This window comes from Pseudophryne corroboree, chromosome 5, assembly GCF_028390025.1.
Source record: "Pseudophryne corroboree isolate aPseCor3 chromosome 5, aPseCor3.hap2, whole genome shotgun sequence".
Taxonomy (NCBI): domain Eukaryota; kingdom Metazoa; phylum Chordata; class Amphibia; order Anura; family Myobatrachidae; genus Pseudophryne; species Pseudophryne corroboree.
The window spans coordinates 103639972-103652171 of NC_086448.1; the positions used below are offsets into that span (position 1 = coordinate 103639972).

General features: G+C 48.5%; 1 protein-coding gene across 3 annotated transcripts in view; it reads right to left on the bottom strand.

Annotated features, from left to right (window-relative positions):
* HACD1 (3-hydroxyacyl-CoA dehydratase 1) overlaps nucleotides 1-12200 on the bottom strand; it is a 195393-nt gene that overhangs the window by 23006 nt on the left and 160187 nt on the right. For all 3 annotated transcript variants that reach the window (XM_063921533.1, XM_063921534.1, XM_063921535.1), the window contains exon 5: nucleotides 8737-8858. In XM_063921533.1, coding sequence (XP_063777603.1) covers nucleotides 8737-8858 — 122 coding nt within the window. The remainder of the gene's footprint in view (nucleotides 1-8736; nucleotides 8859-12200) is intronic.

A 12200-nucleotide genomic window follows, 5' to 3' on the forward strand; every position in this document is an offset into this window, starting at 1 on the left:
ATATAAGGTCTGCACTATAACGTGTAGTGACCGACACGATTCAAATAAACTTTCTGGAGCAGCGGAGACCTGAACCAGTAACGCTGCACTGTAGGACAGGAGTCTTAGCCATAGGCCATAGGAGCTTCCCTTAAAGTTTTTTTTTTTTTTTTTAATTGAGATTGAAACCCTGGTGTTCAGATACCCGTTACTAGCGTACTGAGTCGCAGCGCTATCTGTCTGATGCCATCACACATTCCCCAAATTACAAATAGCATTAGTAATTAGTGACACCAAGGAATAACAAAGGAAAGGCAACCCCCTGTCCTAATTTAGGTGCACCAGATGTTTCTCGGAGGTTCCGCTGGCTTTTCAAAATGGTGGCCAGCCTGCGAGAAAAGATGGGGGAAATGTTATGTAGCAAGGTGTCTGTAGTGGTACTTGAACCCAGGTCTCTACAGTTTGGTGTTTAGGGGATTAGTGTGCTGAGCCACACTGTCCCATTGTTTTATTCCCTATATCAGGTAATGCATATATATATATATATACACATATACACACAGTGAACCCAACAGAGTAGATAAATGCTGTCTATGTGAACCCTCTAACAGGGTATATAAATAGCATCTAAAAGGGTATATAAATAGCAGGGTAGATATAGATAAATACTTGCACCCTAGATTTTAATCATTAATGAGCTGAGCACCAGCTCCTGTAATAGAGCAGGTTCCTGATCTACAGCCTCTCTGAAATGACTCCCCTGCAGGAAGGAATGGCAGCCAGCATATGCAGAGAAAAAAACTTAAACCCCACTGAAACAGCAGAGAGACAATGAGTGCTGCGATCCGCCGGAGGGGAGCCCATTGAGTAAAGCTCCTACCTTTTAAAAGTAAAATATGCTCCTTGAACAGCCAGGCAGAGGAAAGGAGCTTGCCGCGGTCTGGGGAGCAGAGGACTTGTGCTGCAGCGGTCCGCTTGTGCTGCAGCGGCCGGTGAGCAGAGGACTTGTGCTGCAGCGGTCCGGAGTGAGCGCAGAGCCGCCGTACGGAGCGGGAGTTAGCTCTGCCCCCCCGATTCAGCGCCAAGTTTGAAAACCCGCTGCAGTGAGCGGGAAGCGCCTTGTATCCCTCCCGGCCGCCTGTATGCTGCGGCCGGGGAGGGAAGAGTGCAGTCACAGTATATCCCCCCCCCGGCTGCCTGTATGCTGCGGCCGGGGCGCTTTCAATTTCAAATGAAACCCGCAGAAGTTGTAAAAATAAGCGGGAAGTGTAAATAATAAGTGCGCCTCTGAAACCCGCCATCCTGTCTCTGACTGGGGAGTATGGGGGTGGGGGGGGGGGTCCAACCACCACCTTGTACAATCATATATCAGTCTGGAGGGGGGGAGATTGTACTCACCGCTGTCCAGATGTCTCGACACGCGCCGCACTCAGCGGTGTTGACTTATACTCTGCTCGACAGAGCGACCCCGACACGCGCCGCACGCAGCGGTGTCCGGCCGGAATCTTCTGTGATGGAGTGGCCCCGACACGCGCCGCACGCAGCGGTGTCCGGTCACTTTTGAGACTTACCGCTGCCATGCTGCCGGAATCTTCTGCTGGATGGAGTGGTCCCGACACGCGCCGCACGCAGCGGTGTCCGCCAACTCAGGAGAGCTCAGTGTCTCCCTCAGCCGGGGCCCATCCCGAGCCGCACGCAGCTGCGATGGGACCCCGCCGGCAGCTCCCGCGGTGCAGACTGGCAGTGGCAGAGCTGCCAGTCTGTGAGTGTAAGTAAGAAAAAATAAAATAATAAAGAAAAAATAAGAATTTACTCACCGGTAATTCTGTTTCTCGTAGTCCGTAGTGGATGCTGGGAACTCCGTAAGGACCATGGGGAATAGCGGGCTCCGAAGGAGGCTGGGCACTCTAGAAAGATCTTAGACTACCTGGTGTGCACTGGCTCCTCCCACTATGACCCTCCTCCAAGCCTCAGTTAGGTACTGTGCCCGGACGAGCGTACACAATAAGGAAGGATTTTGAATCCCGGGTAAGACTCATACCAGCCACACCAATCACACCGAACAACTCGTGATATGAAACCCAGTTAACAGTATGAAACGATAGAGCCTCTCAACAGACGGCTCAACAATAACCCGATTTAGTTAACAATAACTATGTACAAGTATTGCAGATAGACCGCACTTGGGATGGGCGCCCAGCATCCACTACGGACTACGAGAAACAGAATTACCGGTGAGTAAATTCTTATTTTCTCTAACGTCCTAGTGGATGCTGGGAACTCCGTAAGGACCATGGGGATTATACCAAAGCTCCCAAACGGGCGGGAGAGTGCGGATGACTCTGCAGCACCGAATGAGAGAACTCCAGGTCCTCCTCAGCCAGGGTATCAAATTTATAGAATTTTGCAAACGTGTTTGCCCCTGACCAAGTAGCTGCTCGGCAAAGTTGTAAAGCCGAGACCCCTCGGGCAGCCGCCCAAGATGAGCCCACCTTCCTTGTGGAATGGGCATTGACAGATTTAGGCTGTGGCAGGCCTGCCACAGTATGTGCAAGCTGAATTGTACTACAAATCCAACGAGCAATAGTCTGCTTAGAAGCAGGAGCACCCAGCTTGTTGGGTGCATATAGGATAAACAGCGAGTCAGATTTTCTGACTCCAGCCGTCCTGGAAACATATATTTGCAGGGCCCTGACAACGTCTAGCAACTTGGAGTCCTCCAAATCCTTAGTAGCCGCAGGCACCACAATAGGCTGGTTCAGGTGAAACGCTGACACCACCTTAGGGAGAAACTGGGGACGAGTCCTCAATTCTGCCCTATCCATATGAAAAATCAGATAAGGGCTTTTACATGATAAAGCCGCCAATTCTGACACTCGCCTGGCTGATGCCAAGGCCAAAAACATGACCACTTTCCACGTGAGATATTTCAGATCCACGGTTTTTAGTGGCTCAAACCAATGTGATTTCAAGAAATTCAACATCACGTTGAGATCCCACGGTGCCACAGGAGGCACAAATGGGGGCTGAATATGCAGCACTCCTTTCACAAATGTCTGAACTTCAGGTACTGAAGCTAGTTCCTTTTGAAAGAAAATCGACAGAGCCGAGATCTGTACTTTAATGGAGCCTAGTTTTAGGCCCATATTCACTCCTGCTTGCAGGAAATGTAGAAATCGACCCAGTTGAAATTCCTCTGTTGGGGCCTTTTTGGCCTCGCACCATGCAACATATTTCCGCCATATGCGGTGATAATGTTTTGCCGTAACATCTTTCCTGGCTTTAATAAGCGTAGGAATGACTTCCTCCGGAATGCCCTTTTCCTTCAGGATCCGGCGTTCAACCGCCATGCCGTCAAACGCAGCCGCGGTAAGTCTTGGAACAGGCAGGGGCCCTGCTGTAGCAGGTCCTGTCTGAGCGGCAGGGACCAAGGGTCCTCTGAGATCATCTCTTGAAGTTCCGGGTACCACGCTCTTCTTGGCCAATCCGGAACCACGAGAATTGTGTTTACTCCTCGCTTTCTTATTATTCTCAGTACCTTTGGTATGAGAGGTAGAGGAGGGAACACATATACTGACCGGTACACCCACGGTGTCACTAGGGCGTCCACCGCTATCGCCTGAGGGTCTCTTGACCTGGCGCAATACTTCTCTAGTTTTTTGTTTATGCGGGACGCCATCATGTCCACCTGTGGACGACCCCATTGATTTACAATCATTTTGAAGACTTCTGGATGAAGTCCCCACTCTCCCGGGTGGAGGTCGTGCCTGCTGAGAAAGTCTGCTTCCCAGTTGTCCACTCCCGGGATGAACACTGCTGACAGTGCTAGTACATGATTCTCCGCCCATCGGAGAATTTTTGTGGCTTCTGCCATCGCTGTCCTGCTTCTTGTGCCGCCTTGTCGATTCACATGGGCGACTGCCGTGATGTTGTCTGACTGGATCAGCACCGGCTGGTGTAGAAGCAGGGATTTTGCTTGACTTAGGGCATTGTAAATGGCCCTTAGTTCCAGAATATTTATGTGAAGGGCAGTCTCCTGACTTGACCATAGTCCCTGGAAATTTCTTCCCTTTGTGACTGCCCCCCAGCCCCGTAGGCTGGCATCCGTGGTCACCAGGACCCAGTCCTGTATGCCGAATCTGCGGCCCTCCAGAAGATGAGCACTGTTCAGCCACCACAGAAGAGACACCCTGGTTCGTGGAGACAGGGTTATTAAACGATGCATCTGAAGATGCGATCCGGACCACTTGTCCAACAGGTTCCACTGAAAGATTCTGGCATGGAACCTGCCGAATGGAATTGCTTCGTAAGAAGCTACCATCTTTCCCAGGACCCGCGTGCAGTGATGCACCGATACCTGTTTTGGTTTTAGGAGGTCTCTGACTAGAGAAGACAACTCCCTGGCTTTCTCCTCCGGGAGAAACACTTTTTTCTGGGCCGTGTCCAGAATCATTCCCAGGAACATTAGACGTGTCGTGGGGACCAGCTGTGACTTTGGGATATTCAGAATCCAACCGTGCTGGCTCAGCACTTCCTGAGATAGTGCTACTCCCACTAACAACTGTTCCTTGGATCGTGCCTTTATTAGGAGATCGTCCAAGTATGGGATAATTAAAACTCCCTTTTTTCGAAGGAGTATCATCATTTCCGCCATAACCTTGGTAAATACCCTCGGTGCCGTGGAGAGTCCAAACGGCAGCGTCTGGAATTGGTAATGGCAATCCTGTACCACAAATCTGAGGTACTCCTGGTGAGAATTGTAAATGGGGACATGCAGGTAAGCATCCTTGATGTCCAGGGATACCATGTAATCCCCCTCGTCCAGGCTTGCAATAACCGCCCTGAGCGATTCCATCTTGAACTTGAATTTTTTTATGTATGTGTTCAAGGACTTCAAATTTAGAATGGGTCTCACCGAACCGTCCGGTTTCGGTACCACAAATAGTGTGGAATAGTAACCCCGGCCTTGTTGAAGTAGGGGTACCTTGATTATCACCTGCTGGGAATACAGCTTGTGAATTGCCGCTAGCACTGCCTCCCTGTCTGAGGGAGCAATCGGCAAGGCGGATTTTAGGAAACGGCGGGGTGGAATCGCCTCGAATTCCAGCCTGTATCCCTGAGATACTATTTGAAGGATCCAGGGATCTACCTGTGAGCGAACCCACTGATCGCTGAAATTCCTGAGGCGGGCCCCCACCGTACCTGGCTCCGCTTGTGAAGCCCCACCGTCATGCGGCGGACTTGGAAGAGGAAGCGGGGGAGGACTTTTGTTCCTGGGAACCTGCTGTTTGCTGCAGCCTTTTTCCCCTGCCTCTGCCTCTAGACAGAAAAGACCCTCCTTTTCCCCGCTTATTTTTCTGGGATCGAAAGGACTGAACCTGATAAAATGGCGCCTTCTTAGGCTGTGAGGGGACATGGGGTAAAAATGCTGACTTCCCAGACGTTGCTGTGGAAACTAGGTCGGAGAGACCATCCCCAAATAATTCCTCCCCTTTATAAGGCAAAACTTCCATGTGCCTTTTGGAATCTGCATCTCCAGTCCACTGGCGAGTCCATAAGCATCTCCTAGCAGAGATAGATAGTGCACTTACTTTAGATGCCAGCCGGCAGATTTCCCTCTGTGCATCTCTCATGTATAAGACTGAGTCTTTGATATGGTCAATTGTTAACAGGATCGTGTCTCTGTCTAGTGTGTCAATATTTTCTGACAGGTTATCTGACCATGCAGCGGCAGCACTGCACATCCAAGCTGACGCAATTGCTGGTCTGAGTATAATGCCTGAGTGTGTATATACAGACTTCAGGATCGCCTCCTGCCTTCTATCAGCAGGTTCCTTAAGGGCGGCCGTATCCTGGGACGGTAGTGCCACCTTTTTTGACAAACGTGTGAGCGCTTTATCCACCCTCGGGGGTGTTTCCCAACGTAACCTATCCTCTGGCGGGAAAGGGAACGCCATTAGTAATTTCTTAGGAATCACCAATTTCTTATCAGGGGAAGCCCACGCTTCTTCACACACTTCATTTAATTCATCTGACGGGGGAAAAACTACAGGTAGTTTTTTCTCCCCAAACATAATACCCTTTTTTGTGGTACCTGGATGTAAATCAGAAATATTTAACACCTCTTTCATTGCCTCAATCATGCAGCGAATGGCCTTAACGGGCATTAAATTTGACTCATCGTCGTCGACACTGGCGTCAGTATCCGTGTCGACATCTACTTGTGCCACCTGAGATAACGGGCGTTTTAGAGCCCCTGATGACTTTTGAGACCCTTGGACCGGCACGAGCTGAAGACTCGGCTGTCCCACAGTCGGCATGTCGTCAAATTTTTTATGTAAGGAGTCTATACGTGCACTCATTTCTTGCCATAATACCATCCACTCCGGTGTCTGCCCCGCAGGGGGTGACATCTCTGCTAAAGGCATCTGCTCCCCCTCCACATCATTATCCTCCTCAAACATGTCGACACAGCCGTACCGACACACTCCACACACACAGGGAATGCTCAAATAGAGGACAGGACCCACAAAAGCCCTTTGGGGGGACAGAGTAAGAGTATGCCAGCACACACCAGAGCGCTATATATATACAGGGACTAACTGAGTTATGTCCCTAATAGCTGCTTATACTGTATACAGTGCCAATTTAGTGCCCCCCCTCTCTTTTTCCCTCTTACTGTATTGTAGAAATGCAGGGAAGAGCCAGGGAGCTTCCTTCCAGCCGAGCTGTGAGGGAAAAATGGCGCCAGTGTGCTGAGGAGATAGGCTCCGCCCCTTTTTCGCGGCCTATTCTCCCGCTTATTTTGGGATTCTGGCAGGGGTATTTACCTCATATATAGCCCCAGGGGCTATATATTGAGGTATTTTAGCCAGCCAAGGTGTTTTTATTGCTGCCTTAGAGCGCCCCCCCCCAGCGCTCTGCACCCTCAGTGACCGGAGTGTGAAGTGTGTATGAGGAGCAATGGCGCACAGCTGCAGTGCTGTGCGCTACCTTGGTGAAGACAGGATGTCTTCATGCCGCCGATTTTCCGGACCATCTTCCTGCTTCTGGCTCTGTAAGGGGGACGGCGGCGCGGCTCCGGGACCGAACATCAAGGCTGGGCCTGCGGTCGATCCCTCTGGAGCTAATGGTGTCCAGTAGCCTAAGAAGCCCAATCCGGCTGCAAGCAGGCGAGTTCGCTTCTTCTCCCCTTAGTCCCTCGCTGCAGTGAGCCTGTTGCCAGCAGGTCTCACTGAAAAAAAAAAAAAAATTCTAAGACTATAACTTTCTAAGAGCTCAGGAGAGCCCCTAGTGTGCATCCAACCTCGGCCGGGCACGAAATCTAACTGAGGCTTGGAGGAGGGTCATAGTGGGAGGAGCCAGTGCACACCAGGTAGTCTAAGATCTTTCTAGAGTGCCCAGCCTCCTTCGGAGCCCGCTATTCCCCATGGTCCTTACGGAGTTCCCAGCATCCACTAGGACGTTAGAGAAAATAAAAATTTCTTCAGCTAAACCCAAGTGAACCAGCTACCTCGGGCACTAAACTAAGACTGGCTTGGAGGGGAGATAGTAGGGGAGGAGCTAGCCACAGTGTGAGAATTTTTAAAGTGCCAGCTCCCAATTACTACCTACTATTTCCCCATTGTAACTACACTCCAGTGGCCCCTAGTGGATGAAGGAGAAAGAGTGGAGAAATGGATAAGTGGACAGGTTTCCCATAGCAACCAATCAGCTAAATACTTAAAAGGTCAGGAGAGGGTAGTAAAGGCCTGATTCATGTTTGTACTGTAAAGTAAAGCAAAAAAGCAAACTGTGCAAAAGTGGGCAGATGTAACATGTGCAGAGAGATTTAGATTTGGGTGGGTTATATTGTTTCTGTGCAGGGTAAATACTGGCTGCTTTTGCATGTAGCCCACAAATGTTATTTACTTTTACCATACTTGCCATCCTGGAGGGAGTAGCCAAGTCGCACAAGAAGGGGGAGGAGGCGGTCTGGAGACGCGACTGCATCAACACAGCCCTGCCCCTCGCTTTACAATCCCCACATTGTAAAGCAAGGGGTGGGGCTACGATGACACGTTACAATGCGGGTGAGCGGATGGAGCGAGGGGCGCAGGCAGGGTTGAGTAGGATGCAAGAGACTTGCCCACTTTTACATGTGGCCGAGAGTGCCGTACAATTTTCGGGAGCCTTCCAGCCTTTCCGGGAGAGTAGGCAAGTATGATCTTTACACTGCAATTTAGATTTCAGTTTGAACACACCGCACCCAAATCTGAAACTCTCTGCCCCACCTGCAGTGCAATATGGTTGTGCCCAGTTGCTTTTTTGCTTTACTTACAAACATGAGCCATAGACTGGAACCACGGGTGAAAACTTTTGCTGTTACAAGATTCTTCTGCTTTTATTAAATTTGCTGTTGTATCTTTCTAACAAATTCACTTTTTGTGGAAAGTATAAAAACAATATAATAGTATATAGTAACGCGCATGCACATGCTAATAAAGTGAAAGTGCTTGAACTACTTCTAACACATTTTTATTGATTAGTCAGTGGATGGAAATGAAGTGATAACTAATATTTCCAATCTGCTCCATTGGAAAGTAAAACAGAAAAAAAAATGTTGCAAACATGCGACATCACCCGTTCCTATGTTAATAAGATGACACGGCAGCTCTCAATCACAATTATCCCCACCCAGCAAGCGACCCCATAGCTGTTAGGTGAACGTGCAGAAAAAGCCATGCATCGACACACTGCAAGCTACAGTATCTCCACCTGGCCCATTTAATGAAGTACGGCAAGTGGTTGAGAAGATTAAAGGTGTAGTAGGAATATCGAGTGATCTCTGTGATAGTCCACACCACCAAGAAGAGTAGAACACTCTGCTCATTCTGGATCTGCAAAAATGACATGTTCATCAGACACCTCCCAATCATATAAAAGTACATAAAACAAACATCTGTTGTAGAAGGGACAATAAAATGATTGGTAACATCAAGGCAAAAGCCTATCTAACCATGGTACACAAGCATGGCTCATGCAGAGATAATTAGTAATTACACAGGTAGCGTTTCACTAGACTGGGTCACAACAAGTAGGGATGGTCACCGGTAACCAGTGGTACCAAGAGGGGTGGGGGCAGGGGAGGTACTAATTACCGAGGCCCAGTTGTGATGGGGGGGCCCAGTGGGGCCTCCTCCCCCATACCTGGCAGCTGCAGCTCTTCTCCCAGACCAGCACATGCTGCTGTGTCCCGGGCTGCAGTGTGGCCAGGAAGGGGATTAAAATAAAAAAATTCTATATTTTTTTCTAAAGGCGTATGACCACACCTCCTGTGATTAGGCCACACCCCTTGAAAACTACCTGGGCACAGCCAAGCTCTCTACTATCCTGTCGGTAACATATGTATCGCAAACAATCTTTTTCAGCCCCAATGGTTATGGTTTTTGTTATCCGATATCATCATTGTGATGCTCACCACCATTGCTTAGTTTCGATGTGTGTTTCTAGATGTTTGGTGATGTAATACACCACAAGGAGAAACAATGGCTCAGCACCAATGGTCCTTCATGAATGCTGGAGTGCTGATAGGGGAGGCAAGTACTGGGCCCAACGCATGCCTAGGTCAACTGCTGATGGGGACAAATTAATTTTTTCAGGTTTTTTTTGAGGGGCCACACCTCCATACCTGGGCCCTCATTCAGCTCTCAGCAACCCTGCAGGCATGTACAGACTAGCTCTCTCACCTGCGCTTGTGAGCAAGTGCATCATCAATGGTTCAAAGCATCACATGGTTTAAAAATGAAGGTTACGTGCCAATGTTAGCCAGGTAACGTACGAGGCAAATATGGAACCATGGCCCTCATTCCGAGTTGTTCGCTCGCAAGCTGCTTTTAGCAGCATTGCACACGCTAAGCCGCCGCCTACTGGGAGTGAATCTTAGCTTCTTAAAATTGCGAACGAAAGATTTGCAATATTGCGAAAAGACATCTCTGTGCAGTTTCTGAGTAGCTCGAGACTTACTCGGCATCTGCGATCAGTTCAGTGCTTGTCGTTCCTGGTTTGACGTCACAAACACACCCAGCGTTCGCCCAGACACTCCTCCGTTTCTTCAGCCACTCCCGCGTTTTTCCCAGAAACTGTAGCGTTTTTTCCCACACGCCCATAAAACGGCCAGTTTCCGCCCAGAAACACCCACTTCCTGTCAATCACACTCCGATCACCAGAACGAAGAAAAAGCCGTGAGTAAAATACCTAACTGCATAGCAAATTTACTTGGCGCAGTCGCAGTGCGGACATTGCGCATGCGCACTAAGCGGAAAATCGCTGCGATGCGAAGAAATTTACAGAGCGAACAACTCGGAATGACCTTCCATGTTATTCTGCCCTTTCTGAAGGCTGGCCCTAGTCAGTCTGCGGGATTGTGGGTCTGGTCAGAAATGTGTACGATGGAGAGTCTGACCTCCTACCATTGTATAGCCACCCCTTCCTATATAGCAAACTTTCACTTTTTATCCTACAATACAACTCCATTTATGACCTGGATAAACTGCAGCGCTGAGGTGATTGGCTTTATTACACGGCTTCCTTTTGTGTGTGTGAAGCTTTTTATGGCATTGATGGAAATGTGCTTTCCTGTGCAGGGGGCAGCTGGGAGGTGTAAAAGGCATTAGACGTGTAGGATGACAACCGATTACCTCCCAAATACTCGTAACATTCCCCTCATGAGTACCAGCTGCTGCCTTCTACCCATAAAATGCAAGTGTCTTGTGGGGGAGAAAGATATCCCCTTCCTACATATAGGGATCAATGCTATTAGGTGGGAGTTGCGAGTTGTTTCATGAACCCTGCAGACATTCTCACGAATGTGCGCTCCCGAGAATTCTCCAATCCAATTAAAAATGCCTATTTGCTGTACTCGCAGCGGGGGTTTGCGAATTGTCAGCCCCTATGCAATGTGAGAGAAGTGCATGAAAAAGTGGGGCGACCTTCCTGGACTCCAAAAAAATGTCAGTTTCGTTTGCACAATCACACAGATGGCTGTTAGTAGGCATAAGGAAAGTACTGGAGAGTATTAAACTGTGTTCAATGGATGATTTGTGCAATTTTTTTTTTTAAGTAAAAAATTATAAAAAGCAAACTTTTTCCGTTTACTTTCATATGAAAAAAATTAAAAATGAACAAAAAAGTAGTATAAAATATGCTTTTGTGGTACTTTGAGGTGACTTTAAAAATAATGGTAAAAAAAATATAAAACGCTACAGTATTTAAAAAAAATTGGGGTGCATAAAGCAACAAAAAAGTTGATTTTCAAGTAATTTTTAAGCCATTTTTTTTAAATCCTAAGGGGTTCTGCACAATGGGCCTAATTCAGAGCTGATCGCTGGGCAGCGATTTTTACTGTCCTGCGATCAGATAGTCGCCGCCTACAGGGGGAGTGCATTTTAGCTGTGCAAGTGTGCGATCACATGTGTAGCAGAGCTGCACAAACTGATTTTGTAGAGTCTCTGTGCAGCCCAGGACTTAGCCAGTGCGATCACTTCAGCCTGTCCGGGACGGGAATTGATGTCAGACACCCGCCCTGAAAACGCTTGGACTTGACTGCATTTTTCCAGACACTCCCAGAAAACGGTCAGTTGCCACCCACAAATGCCCTCTACCTGTCAATCTCCTTGCGTTCGCGCGTGTGATCACTATCGCACTATCCCATCGCAATGCACTGATGCCCGGGGCAGGCGTCCGACGCGCCTGCGCATTGCGGTGCATACGCATGCGCAGTTCGGACCTGATCGCAGGCTGTGCAAAAACGCAGCCTAGCAATCAGGTCTGAATTACCCCCAATTTCCTGACACTTTAACCTTGAAATAAGGGTTTTCCCTACAATCTCTCACCTTCAGGAGGATGCGAACGTAAAAATGTGAGTTAACTCTGCCTGATTCAATTCGATTTTCTAATTGGATTGCAAAATTAATTCACAATGCGAATTCGCAGAGTCAATGGCAACTCGCACAAAGTACATCCCTTTCTAAAGTTGAATGTATTATAGGCTCGTATCTCCTTACACCATTAATATAAACCACAGTGACAGACACATTGTTCAGTTCCCCAGAAGAACGGTGGGTGAAATAAAAGCTGCACTGTGGGAGAGGTATGTGGTGAACGTGGCACCTGATAGGGTAGTTTATCTACCATCTAAACTGGCTGTGCGCTTATTGCTTGCTAGCTACAATAGATTCCAT